This window comes from Malaclemys terrapin, chromosome 2 (genome assembly GCF_027887155.1).
Source record: "Malaclemys terrapin pileata isolate rMalTer1 chromosome 2, rMalTer1.hap1, whole genome shotgun sequence".
NCBI classification, from domain to species: Eukaryota; Metazoa; Chordata; order Testudines; family Emydidae; genus Malaclemys; species Malaclemys terrapin.
In genome coordinates this window covers 98,931,865-98,945,694 of record NC_071506.1, presented here as the reverse complement: position 1 = coordinate 98,945,694, position 13,830 = coordinate 98,931,865, and the positions used below count along the sequence as shown (strand labels likewise).

The following is a 13,830-nucleotide window of genomic DNA, read 5'->3' as shown; positions in this document are numbered from 1 at the left end:
GAATCCTCTCCCCATACAGCGATCAGATCCAGTACCTCCCTCACGGTCCATGCTGGTGCTCTTTTTCGATTATCAGCCTGCATGGTTACCTGTGCTGATGAGGTATCTGTGGTCACCTGTGCTCTCCATGCTGGGCAAACAGGAAATGAAGTTCAAATGTTCGCGGGGCTTTTCCTGTCTACCTGGCCAGTGCATCCGAGTTCGGATTGCTGTCCAGAGCGGTCACAATGATGCACTGTGGGATAGCTCCCGGAGGCCAATACCATCGAATTGCGGCCACACTAACCCTAATTCGAATTGCTAAAATCGATTTTGGCGCTACTCCGCTCGTTGGGGTGGAGTACAGAAATCGATTTAAAGGGCCCTTTACATCGAATTAAATGGCGTCGTTGTGTGGACGGTTACAGGGTTAATTCGAATTAAAGCTGATAAATCCGAATTAAAGTCGTAGTGTAGACCAGGCCTAAGATACAACCATTCCTGTTTATCCACTCAGCTAAAATTCCTCCAGACTCTTATCAACTCATGTCTCAGTTACTGAAAAAAATATTTTTCTCTGGCCCAGACAAATGCAAGTGTGTCCCATTCACATCCATTCAGAACGCTGCTGCAAAGGTCATTTTCCTAGCCCACTGTCTCTTTGACCATCTCACCCTGTTTGCATCCCTCACTAACTCCCTTTTCTCTTTCACATCAGACATAAGCTACTTTCAAGGCCCTTCATGGCCTATCCTAACTCTCCTTTGCTCTGATGCCCAGAAAAATTGGTCAGTGTTCAGGTTCGCTGGTGTGTTGATCCCACTGCCTATTGTGTTGACCAGTATTGTTTTCTTGTAATCCCCCTTTGGTCTGTATCCATCTTTTGTCTCTTAATTTACTTTGGAAAACCTTTCTTTTTTGTTCTGCTTCTACTTGTACATCACTGAGTACAGTGAGGTCCTGGTCCATAACTAGGGCTCCTAGTTGCTATGATACTACTACTACTACTACTACTACTACTACTACTAAAATGATCCCTGAGAAAATTTGGAAAAACAAATCTAAGGTGAGCTGCCACACTCTTCATCATGGGTTATTCTGAAACAAAGATGACAATATCAACATTAACTATTTTTTATTTGGGGGTATTATAGTAGAAATATGCAGCCAGTGTGCTAACCCTAAACTGCTTCACACCTCATGTAAAAGACCCAGCTGTCCCTCACTTAACTGCCAATCTTCAGCTTCTGTCATCTTGACAACTTCTGTGATTTTGTTATGCACACAGTTATCTGAGGTATAACAAACAGAAAATACTGGCTTCATATTGTGTGTGGTTCATAATTTATGCTTTTATAAACTGCCTTTTAAAAATCTGCCACAGACTTTTCATCTGTTGCCTTAGGGTGCTGTAGAATTCAGGGCCATTGCAACAGAATGCCACAAAGCACATGGGACCTTGATTAGTTTGCATCTATCTATTGTACGTGTGTGAATGGTGGAAGGAGCTATCAAATCAGGGTAATTGTTCAGTTGGTTATGCAGTAGACTAAAGAAGTGTATCTTTTAGGAACATAGGAAATGTAAATCTGCTGATGCATGGAATTTTGAAGTGCATTGGAGAGTTGCATTCAGTTGAATAAGGAAACATTCTGGGAATTATTTATAAGCAAATGATGTTGTCGTCATCACTCCCATAACTGAATTGGTCATTGGGGCACCATCATTGATGAGAAATCATCTAATTGTCTCCACCCCCGACGATTGTGTGACAGTGCTTGAGTCTCTGCGAAGTCCATTCCTGTTCACTCTTCTATGTTGTCAATTCATCTCTTTTGTCTACCTCTTTTCTTCCCCTGTACTGTCCCTTGGAAGATGATCTTGGACAGGCCAGATGATCTTGTTACATGGCCGTAGCACTTCAGCTTGGACTTAGTCATGGTCGTCAGGAGGTTTTCATATGACCCAGTGCATTGAGTGATGTTACGGACCTCTTAGTGACATGGTCGAAGTAGGAGATTCTTCGGTAAAATCCTAGGCATCTCGTCTCTGCTACCTGTATTTTCCGTTCAAGTTCTTCCATAAGGGTCCATGTCTCACATGCATACAGAAAAATGGAGATGACCATTGCGTGCAGCAGTTCCAGTTTGGATTCCAGGGAGATGTTCTTATTCCTCCAAATTTGCTTTAGCTTTGCGGCTGCTGCTGCTGTTTGCACAGTTCTTGCCAGAATTTCTGCCTTTGATCCTTCATCAGTGATTGCTCCCAAATACTTGAACTGTTTCACTGTCTCCAGCTCTTGTCCACTGACAGGGATATGTGAGCTGATCCTGTCACGTTTGTTTGTCATCAGCTTGGTTTTCTCTGCACTGATTTCCATGCCGTATTTTGCGGAGGTCTCATCCAATCATTTCACAAGGTTGGGGGTTAGTTCATCTTCGCTGCCTGCCAGGTCATCAATGTCATCAGCGAACCAAAGATTTGAGATTGTTCGCCCCCCAATGTTGACTGTGCGCATGTGATCTTCTAGGGCATCAGTCATTATGCGTCCAAATAGATGTTAAACAGCGTGGGTGAAAGAAGGCAACCTTGCTGGACTCCAGCAGTGGTGCGAAACCACTTTCCTATTGTGCCATTGACGGGAACTGCACTGTTGGCCTTGGCATACAATTATTTAATGGTAAGAACAAGCTTAGGACCAACACTGTACTCTTTCATGGTTGCCCAGAGAGCTTCATGCCATACTCTGTCAAATGCCTTCTTGACGTCGTCAAAGACGTGTTAGATGTCCTGCTGGTGTTGTAAGTACTTCTCACATAGAACATAAAGGTTGAAAATCTGTTCTGTGGTATGTCTTCCAGCACGAAAGCCAGCCTGTTCTTCAGCGATTATCTTCTCTGTTTGTGGCTTCAATTTGTTCAATATGACTTTCAATATCACTTTGCTGAGATAGCTAATTAAGCTTATGGTCCAGTAATTTTGACACAATTGCTGGTTGTCTTTCTTTGGCAGAGTGATTATTAGTGACTTGTCCATGTGGAGGGCCACTCATTGGTCTGCCAGATCTTGTTGCAGATCTTGGTGAGTACATCTATTACTATTTCTCCTCCGAATTTCATCAGTTTGGCTGGGATATTGTCAATACATGTAGCCTTTCCATTCTTGAGTGATTTCACAGCTGTCTGCACTTCTTCACACAGTATTGGAAAGTCGTCCTCCTCTGTTGAATCTGGGCTGTCTATGACATTAGGATCTCCATTTGTCTGGTGGTTGTATTGATAAGAGCAGTAGTTTGTCCACCTATTGATGATGTCCCTTTCTTCTGTAAGACTGTTCCCGTCTTTGTTTTGAATTGCATTAGCATTGGTCCATCTTTCCTTTGTCAGATCTTTTACAACATGGAGGGCTCGTTTGCTATTTTTATCATTGATACATTCTTCAATTTTAGAACATCATTTTTCAATCCATGTCTCCTTGGCCACCTTCATTACTTTTTTGATCTTTCTGCTAATTGCTCTATATTTATCAGATCCCTCATTGCTGTTCTTGTCTCTCTTAAGTTCTCTTCTAATGTCACACATCTATAATGTTTCATTTGTGACCTATGGTTTTGTCTTCTTACAATGTTTCCCAAGGATGTTCATTGCTGCCTCATTCATTAGCATTGAAATTGTTGGTCATTGTTTCTACGTCTTCCTCTAGAGCAAGCAGTGGAACAAAATTTTCTGCCGATCATTGCTTGGAATGACTCTGCAATTTTTCGGTTTCTGAGTCTTTCCAAATCAAACTTGGTTCTGGTGAATTTTGGCCTCACGATTTTCCATAGCTGCAGCCAGAAATTTAGAATCACAAGGTCATGATCACTTCCAATATCAGCACCAGGGAAGCTCCTTGTTTTAGCCCTGTTTGTCTGAATGTCCCTACATTCCATGTGGCTATGGTGACGTTATCTCTTCCACGTATCTTCTTTGTGGTTACACCAGCAATATACTTGTTGCGTCCGCTCTGGTGGGAGACTGATGACGCAGTCATTATTAACCCGGGGTGCAATCAATCCGATATGGACATGGTTGACTTGCTCATCATATGTTGTGTCTTGGGCAAATTTCTAACCTGACAGAGCCCATCCCTCTCCAGGCAGCCCCCTTTTAGTCGCCTGTTACGAGATGCAGGAGGAGCAGTGGGCCTATTCTGTCCCCAGACCCACAACCTACTAGTGGAAGGCAGCTTCATGATCTTAAGTCTACACTGTGTGTTTAAAAAAATATATATATATTGGCACAGCATTGTTAACTGAAACTAGTGACCTTCTCAGAAATCCTCTTTTGTACACTTCATTCTTGTCTAATCTTTTTTCCCTTATTTTCTTGCAGGATGACAGAGACAAAGTTCAGAAACCAACGGTAAGTGTCATCACTCTGAAATAACAAATCCAGTATTTCAGCTGGACACTGAGGTTTTTTGCACACAGCGTACAGGCTGAGACACACAAGGACATGAAGGTCAAGTTTACTTTGGCCTTGGCTACACTTGCAGCTGTACAGCGCTGTGAGGTAAACCTGTCTTCGTACAGCTGAGTGGTGAAAAGTGCTGCAGTCTGTCCACACTGACAGCTGACAGCGCAGTGGTGTGGCCACACTTGCAACATTTGCAGCTGTGTTGGGAGCGGTGCATTATGGGCAGCTATCCCAGCATTCATGTGGCTGCAATGTGCTTTCCAAAACGGGGGTGGTGGGATGGATTGTGACAGGGAGTTTGGGGGGAGAGGGAGTGCTTTTTGGAGCATGTCAGCTCTCTATTTTGCAAGTTCCGAACTCCCGGCCCCCTGCTCATTCATTTACTCACTCAAAGCAAGCTGCAAGCTGTTTGTTTGTTTCTCTGTGGTATGAGCTTTGGTCACAACAATGGAGAGGATTGGCCACTTAACAAGGTGATTAGTACAGCCTCTCCGAGATGTGGAGTACCTGCAGCAGTGTACCCAGGGAGATACAGCGCTGTAAGTGCCCTGTCAATGTGGACGAGGAGTGAGTTACAGCACTGGGGGAGACTTTACAGCGCTGTAACTTGCAAGTGTAAGGCCTTTAAAAATAAAACCTTAAAGTAGATTAAAGTACTGTACTTGCCGTGAGACCCCCGTAAATCTGCGTGGCTTTACAGTAAACATTTCCTATTGTCTAAAAATGTTTTCTTCTGTTCTTGCTAAAATCCCCCCTCACCAAACAAAATAGGAAATTAATTCCAGTCTCTCATTGTTTCACTGTCTAGAAAGTGCCACCAAATGCACAAATTAACTATCTTTTCTAGTTTCTAAATAAAAATAATCTTGAGTGTTAAGTGTAAAAGTTAAACTTTTAGGCACAGGTTATTAAGTTGTCTTTGTTTATGTTTTGTATGAACAGTTGGGGACAGAGCTGAAGGGTTTCTAATTACCTCAACTTTTGCAGTGTAGCTCTTGGCAAAATGAACACAACTCACAAATATTACAAGCATGACAGTTACCACACCTGTGCACAATTAAGGTGAAACTAGGGAAAAAAAAAAAAAACTGCATCAGATCTGAGCTAATTATACCTTCACTATCAATACCTGAAACATTTTAGGTTAGGTAAACACTCAATACCACTACTATCGTGGATTCTTTTAGTGCTACTTCTGAATTTACAGGACATGCATCCATAACAGACGCTTTTGGGTGTATCTACAGTTAAAATAAAGCCACAGGAATTAGTAGAAGTGGTGCCAGCAAGTTGGAAATAAGCAGCAAATTGAGGGCCAGTGCTTGTTTAGATTCTGATGCTGGTACACCTGTAGTAGGTGCAGCAGAATGCCCAGTAGGCAATTAGATTAAACTATACACTCTTGCTTGCTAATTATTTCCTCCAAAACTTAAGTTTCCTGGAGACTTACCCACCCAGTCAGGGATGTCTTGGGGCAATTAGAAAGAGAACACTAACTTTGAGAGCCTCCAAATAATTTGCTTTGAAAAAAGTATACATTTCTATTACTCTCTAAAAATATTTCAAAAGTACTCTAGTAACATTAACTCACCCACTGTCCAAATGTTTAACGACTAAACTATGTATTCTATACAACAAAATTCCAGGATTGTCACTTTGGTCTGGTCTATACTACCCGCCTGAATCGGCGGGTAGAAATCGACCTCTCGGGGATGGATTTATCGCGTCCCATCGGGACGCGACAATCGATCCCCGAATCGGCGCTCTAACTCCACCAGCGGAGGTGGGAGTAAGCGCCGCCGACAAAAAGCGGCAGAAGTCGATTTTGCCGCCGTCCTCACAACGGAGTAAGTCGGCTGCAATACGTCGAATTCAGCTACGCTATTCACGTAGCTGAATTTGCGTATCTTAAATCGACTCCCTGCTGTAGTGTAGATGTACCCTTTGTGTCACTCTGAAGCCTATTATGTCTCTAGAGTCAGTGTGAAGCTCTGGAAACAGCAAGCATAATCAAGGGCTTTTTTTGTTCAGAATATCACTGGGTTTTGCCATCTGTTACCCTCCAGTTTTTAAGTTTTCCATCATTTTGACTTTACAAATTACATCCACGTGTTGCATAGCTATAATAAGGCATGTATCTATGCCATGTCAAGAGTCCTAGAGCAGGCGTTCTCAACCTTTTTTCTTTAAAGCCCTCCCAACATGCTATAAAAACTCAGGGCTTCAGCTGGGGGAAATGAGGGGCAAGCTTGGGGTTCTGGGCTTCAGCTGCCTGGCAGGGGGGAGGCCTTGGGCCTTCAGCCCCATGGGGCGCCTGGGGCTTCGTGGCCCCCACTTTAGAAATGCTGTCCTAGAGCATCCTGATATGAATTAATGTACAGTTAATTTGCATACAGCCATTTCAGTGGTTGTATGGGGGAGACGGTACAGATAGTGGGTTACTTGGTCCAACTGCCTCCTGCACAAAGCAACACATCTCCCACTACAACCCTCTAAGACAAAAGTCAATGCAACCACCCACACTACAATCAGCAGACAAAACAATCTAAACACTCACAGCATCTCATGGCATCACAGCCCCCTCATTCACCACCCACACAAATCTATAAACCTCTCCCAGCACAACACAACCCATAGACAAATCAGCACAACCACCCACACAGAAAAACAACCAGCATACACAATAATCCTAAATCTCACTGAAGTCTAAAATATCTGAGTCGGTGTGAAGTGATGGAAACAATTACAAGCATAGTTGAAACCTTTTTGTTTAGAATATCACCAGTTTTCAATCATCACTGGGATTCATGGTCTGTTACCATCCAATTTTTAAGTTCTCAGTGGCTTTTAGACACATGTCTTTACAAATTACCTCTGTGCAACTGCTCAAGCTTTCAGCTACTAGTAGTTTAATCAGTAAACTAACTGCTACACTGAGCAGATTTTAATGAGAACATTAACCTTATTTTCTGACTTTCTGTTGAAATGTGTAACCTTGGCATTGCAGTTTTGTTTTAGTATCTTGTTTTTAAAAACAAAAACTTCTGACCTTTAAATGATTAAGTCCAGATGTCCCTGAGATAAATGGGATGGTGGATGAGTGAGTTCTCACAATTGCTCCTGCTATTTAGCTGGAGGAACTGTTAAGGGTTGGGTTAACCAGGGCAGCAGCACATTTAAAAAACGTCATTAAAGAATATAAACACTTAGGAAGTACAGGCCAGTCAGCCTCACCTCACTCCCTGGAAAAATCATGGAGCAGGTCCTCAAGGAATCAGTTTTGAAGCACTTAGAGAAGAGGAAAATGATCAGGAACAGTCAACAGGGATTCACCAAGGGCAAGTTATGCCTGACTAACCTAATTGCCTTCTATGACGAGATAACTGGGTCTGTGGATGAGGGGAAAGCAGTGGATGTGTTATTCCTTGACTTTAGCAAAGCTTTTGAAATGGTTTCCCACAGTAGTCTTGCCAGCAAGTTCAAGAAGTATAGGCTGGATGAATGGACTATAACGTGGATAGAAAGCTGTCTAGATTGCATCCGAAGAAGTGGGCTGTAGTCCACGAAAGCTTATGCTCTAATAAATTTGTTAGTCTCTAAGGTGCCACAAGTACTCCTGTTCTTCTTTTGGCTCAGTGGGTAGTTATCAATGGCTCCATGTCTAGTTGGCAGCTGGTATCAAGCAGAGTGCCTCAAGGGTCGGTCCTGGGGCTGGTTTTGTTCAATAATTTCATTAATGATCTGGAGGATGGCATGAATTGCACCCTCAGCAAGTTTGCAGATTACACTAAACTGGGAGGAGGAGTAGATATGCTGGAAGATAGGGATAGGATACAGAGGGACCTAGACAAATTAGAGGATTGGGCCAAAAGAAACCTGATGAGGTTCAACAAGGAGAAGTCCAGAGTCTTGCACGTAGGACTGAAGAATCCCATGCACTGCTACAGATTAGGGACCGAATGGCTAGGCAGCCGTTCTGCAGAAAAGGACCTAGGGGTTACAGTGGACGAGAGGCTGGATATGAGTCAACTGTGTGCCCTTGTTGCCAAGAAAGCTAATGGCATTTTGAGCTGTATAAGTAGGAACATTGCCAGCAGATCGAGGGACGTGATCATTCCCCTCGATTCGGCATTGGTGAAGCCTCATCTGGAGTAATGTGTCCAGTTTTGGGCCCCACACTACAAGAAGGATGTGTAAAAGTTGGAGAGAGTCCAGCAGAGGGCAACAAAAATGAATAGGGAGCTGGAGTACATGACTTATGAGGAGAGGCTGAGGGAACTGGGATTGTTTAGTCTCCAGAAGAGAAGAATGAGGCGGGATTTGATAGCTGCTTTCAACTACCTGAAAGGAAGTTCCAAAGAGGATGGATCTAGGCTGTTCTCAGTGTTAGCAGATGACAGAACAAGGAGTAATGGTCTCAAGTTGCAGTGGGGGAAGTTTAAGTTGGATATTAAGAAAAACTTTTTCACTAGAAGGGTGGTGAAGCACTGGAATGGGTTACCTAGGAAGGTGGTGGAATCTCCTTCCTTAGAGGATTTTAAGGTCCGGCTTGACAAAGTCCTGGCTGGGATGATTTAGTTGGGGATTGGTCCTGCTTTGAGCAGGGGATTGGACTAGATGACTTCCTGAGGTCCCTTCCAACCCTAATATTCAATGATTCTATGAAGATGTACATGCAGGTGTATGGGACCAGGCTCTTTGTGTTTCTGAAGGATTTACACAGAGAGAGTTCACTCTTTCAATAAGAATTGGTATTCCTTTTGTGAACAGTCCCAGCATCTTGTGTTTTAGTTGAACAAGGAAGATATGCATTGTTATATCCCTTGTAACATCACTGGGCTTTGTAATATGATGGCAAATGCTTGAGTATATTCAGTAGTGACTTTTTTTTCAGTTGCTGATAACCTGTCTTTAATTCCACTCTGAAGAGTGAATAAAAATCATGCTTTACAAAAATCGTTTTTAATCAATTTTTAAAAAGCTAAAGTTTTTATTTCCATGTTGCTAGTTCTTTACTTTCTTCCCATTATATAGTCCTAAAACACTTACTTTAGCAATTTGTACTTGTTTCTTAATTGTTAGTGGAATTTCAGTTTTCCATAGATTTTCTACTAAGAAGTTTCACATTTTAGATCTGTGCTGAATGACAGGTCCAGGAGCTCATTGTTGTTTTTTTCCTGTGAGAACAATACAGAATTGATAAGCAAATAGCCTATGCTATGTTTACAACCAAAACTATCTGATGTGTTGCACTTCCATAAATCAAGAAAACTGAAATGTTTTGACTAGACTATACTTCTCCATTAGGAGTTGCTGTTTGAAGTCACTGAGGTTTGTGCTCCAAAGTCTCTTAAGTGTTTTGAAAATCCCACCCTTAATGCCTATCCAGGGGTTATAGGAGCCTAACTTTAGGCTCCGGATTTCAAAATCACAATAACTTTAATGTATTGGAAGTCTAAATATCTAACACTAACGCAATATGCTTTTGACATGACACCAGTCTGTCACTAATGAAGTTGTTGAATACAATGTTAACCCTTGATGTGAATACTTATGCAGATGCTTAACTTCAAGCACATTGATATTTCCATTGCTGTTAATAGAGCTACTCATGTGAGTAAAGCTATATACCTGTTTAATTGTTGATCAGAGTCTAAATGTTCAATACTTTGTTTCTGCCAGTAGCAGTTTCTTGAAGTTTGAATAAAATATCCTAACAGCAGTGGCATTTAAAAAAAATAATAATTTATTATTAACTTTAAAGTTGCAGTAGCACAAAACTTCAAATTAGTTTTACAAAGCTTCAATATGATGTAAATTAATCAAGTGAATTAATCACTCCACCCTCATTCTCAATAAAGAATATTTATGTACAAATTTGGAGTATTTAGCTTGAATTATTGGCAACCAAGAAGCCTTGGTCTTAAAATGATTTAGTTTTTCCATTGCAATAATTCAGCTTTTGAAATGTTTACCTGAGATTGAAACAATCATGGAAAGTTTAGGCCCCAAAGCATATCTAAACAGTTCATAGTCTCTTGATATAACCTTAACTACAGATGTTAATGCAACCACTAACTAGTAAGAGAGGGACATTAAGAAACTACTTGGCAACAATTTTAGGTAACCATTTTGTTATAAATTGCAGCAGGAAACATGGGATCAGAATGTTATCTGATTAGCAAATTACTACTCAAGCTTTTAACTAAAAGGCTGCCTTCATCCTGGCATGAAAGGTGCATTTGTGGCTTGCTTTGACTAGTTGTTGGGAAAAGGTACAAACAAAAGTGTTACGGTGAATTTATTTCCTTTAGCTAGTTCTCTGCGGGGAGGTGGGGGGAAATTGCCACTCATGTTCAGTATCTTAGTTATGACTTGATGTTTTTCAGGAAACACTTATTACCACTGTGGACTCTAATTCCAGGTATAGTATGGCTTGTAATGTCATAAATTAAAACCGAATGGTGCTTCATGGTTGCCCTTCCCTAATTCAATGAAGTTGGGGGTGGGGGGGAATACTGTTCAGTTCAAACTACTAGCAAATAAAATGGTGGATATTAAGGGCTTATCAATGCAAGGAAGTTAATTTGTAGTAAGATAAGGAGTGAATTTAAAGCAAAAAGGCATTCCTGATGAACTCTGTGTGGATGCTCTTTAGTCTAGAATGAGTGTGTCCACACAGGGAATAATTTCCTGTGGAATCAGATCCTAGGAATGGATGACATGTGAAGGCTGTTGCCATATGTAAATCCCAGGTTTGCTCTCAAAACTCTCCAGGGCATGTTGTCATCTTACCATGACGATTATACACTTCATCGTGAAGTTAAGAGGTTACCTTCTTCTAGAGAAGAGCTGGTATGCTACTAATGCAGGAGATGCTTGGTGGTCTTACTCACTAGTGCTGCTGTGTTGCTAGCTACTCTGGATGCCTTATTGATAAGCATCAGCTCAGAAAAGTCTTGGCTATTGTTGCTGCATCTAAGTTAAATATAAAGAGGATTCTGGGCTAAACATAGAACAGCACATATAGTAGAATTTAAAAATGTGCACAAATGTTCCGGGCATTTCAACACAATCCAGCCAGAACTTCATGCATTAATACTGTTCATTACATAGAGGAATCCTGTGACTCAAGAACTTTCCACATCACTTCCAATAGAGGAATTGAAGTACAAAATGTTTTATTGGGAAAGCTCACCAGTATCTGCTCTTCAGTGGATGGCACAGCTCTGTGGCGACAAGCCATGGCTTTAAGTTTGACTGAAATCTTATTGTTCTCCAATCAGCAAACTTACAAAAACTTTATTTCAAAGTCTAACTGTGGACACTATCATGTTGGCTGGCAAGAGCATATCACCAGCATTTAGTACTAGACCAACCTAAACACTCCCCCAGTCAAAGGCTCTTATCCTCATTTGAAGGGTGGAAAAGGAAGAGATTACAAAGTAAACTTTTATAAGCAATAAAATATCTAGTCTGTAATTTTAGCAGCTGTTAGACATTGCATGAAAATAATTCTCACTGTGATTCCTTCTAGTTGGTGGACCAGTTGGGTGATCCCAGGAATAGCAGCAATTATTGTGGCCCTGATGTATCATTTCTACATGTCAGAGTAAGCATCCTCTGAGAACCAATAAAAGGAGAGACTGATTTGGGAAAGAAAATAGAAGCCATCTTAACCCACTACACTTCCTGACAAAAGCATAATAGCTGAAAAGAGAAATTTTTAAAATTGAACTTTTCCAGAAAACTTTCTGCTGTGTACTTTCTTCTTAATGCTACCTTTTACTCACTGTTTAAGCGCTAAAGGTAGTGTTTATCTTTTATATAACACTGTTATATTCTCTAATGAACCATTTGAGAACGCTGATTTCTGTATTATAACGTCTGCTGTGTATGTACCAGCCTGAAACTTGTAACATTGCTTCTTTAATGTTTGTTAAGGTTCTGTCTGAATTTAATATGAATCCTTCAGCCCTAAATAACTATGAAAATTGGTGGGCATGTGTCCATGAAAATACTGTTCATTTTACCTTTACCCATAATCTTGTATTCTTTGCTTGCAGTCTAGCACTGCTTTCAAATAGATTGGTTTTTTTTCTTTCTACATAAACAAATTCCATTTTTTGTACCCTTTTATTTAAAAATAAAAGGGAGAATGTTCTGTGGTAGTAGGTCTAAGGGTCCGTAAAGCTTGTAAACATATGTAGAGTGTAGCCTATACAATGTGTGGGCCTACATGTCAGGCTGTACAATGACCTACTTAAGACCTTCCTGACATCTTGGTACCTAGGATTGGTACAGAGTGCTATCATAAAGTCAGATTGCTTAATTCAGTTGCTCTTTGGAAAACCATCACTGAAGCACAGTGACAATTAAACTTAGGATAATGTTTATATGAAGTGTCCCAATTATTTCCCTATCTATTTGGAAAAAAACATACAAATCAAAAGCTCTTTTATGGGTTCTGCCTTTTTTGGGGAAAATATTATGTAATTTCCACAACAGGTAATTTTTCTAAGCGGAGCAAAATATTGCTTTTAGCAACCAAAGCTCTACTGACGTGACTATAATTTATCCTACAACTTGAGTCAAACCTTTAGAAAATCTTCAACTTAAAGCTATGGTTCCTAGTGAGTGAAACTCTCCATCTAAATCTGCACTAACTACGCAGTTGACTGTGCTCCTTCTTAGTACTAAGGAAAAAAGGTAACATACAACTTGTACTTACCATGAAAATAACTCTTTGGCAGAGGAATCTTGCTGTTTGCATTTTCTGGGGCAATGTTTTTAACTTCTGCTGCTATTTTTTCTATGTATTTGTATGCACAATATTCATGAATAAAAGCAAATCCCTGGTGTACCTCCCCATATTCCTATGAAATTGGATTTTCTGTCTCTCAAATGTATTAACTCTAGCTCAGCCGATGGATTTTTCTATGGGTATGTCTACACAGCAATGTAAGCCTAGGATTAGTGGGCTTGAGTCAGCTGACTCATGTCAGAACCCAGAGCTTGAGTGTCCACACTGGTTAAGGATTTTTTGACCTGTGCTTGAATCTGGGCCTCTGGTGTCCACACTGCAGTGTACAGATCTGAATCAAAATAACCCTATCCAAGAGTGTCTAGTGCCCTGCACCCCACAATGTCAACACTCCAGCCCTACAACTGGGTTGCATTGTGGGAAAACTGCCCACCCTGTTTTTTAACTGATGGTGCTATTGATGGAACTCAGGTGCCAATAAGGAGCACGTGAGTACATATACCTCATAATTAGCTCTTTTGGTGGCTGTCTCAGGCCTGGTCTACACTATGAGTTTAGGTCGAATTTAGCAGTGTTAAATCGAATTAAGCCTGGACACGTTTACACGGCTAAGTCCCTTTCTTTGACTTA

The 13,830-nt window shown here is 41.0% G+C and overlaps 1 protein-coding gene across 1 annotated transcript in view; it reads left to right on the top strand.

The window, feature by feature from the left end:
* LOC128831498 (cytochrome b5) overlaps positions 1 to 13,309 on the top strand; it is a 35,515-nt gene extending 22,206 nt beyond the window's left edge. The window contains exons 3-5 of the mRNA XM_054017961.1: positions 4,353 to 4,382; positions 10,826 to 10,860; positions 11,974 to 13,309. Of these exons, the coding sequence (XP_053873936.1) occupies positions 4,353 to 4,382; positions 10,826 to 10,860; positions 11,974 to 12,052 (144 nt within the window). The 3' untranslated portion in view covers positions 12,053 to 13,309. The remainder of the gene's footprint in view (positions 1 to 4,352; positions 4,383 to 10,825; positions 10,861 to 11,973) is intronic.
* The last annotated feature ends 521 nt before the right edge of the window (positions 13,310 to 13,830 follow it).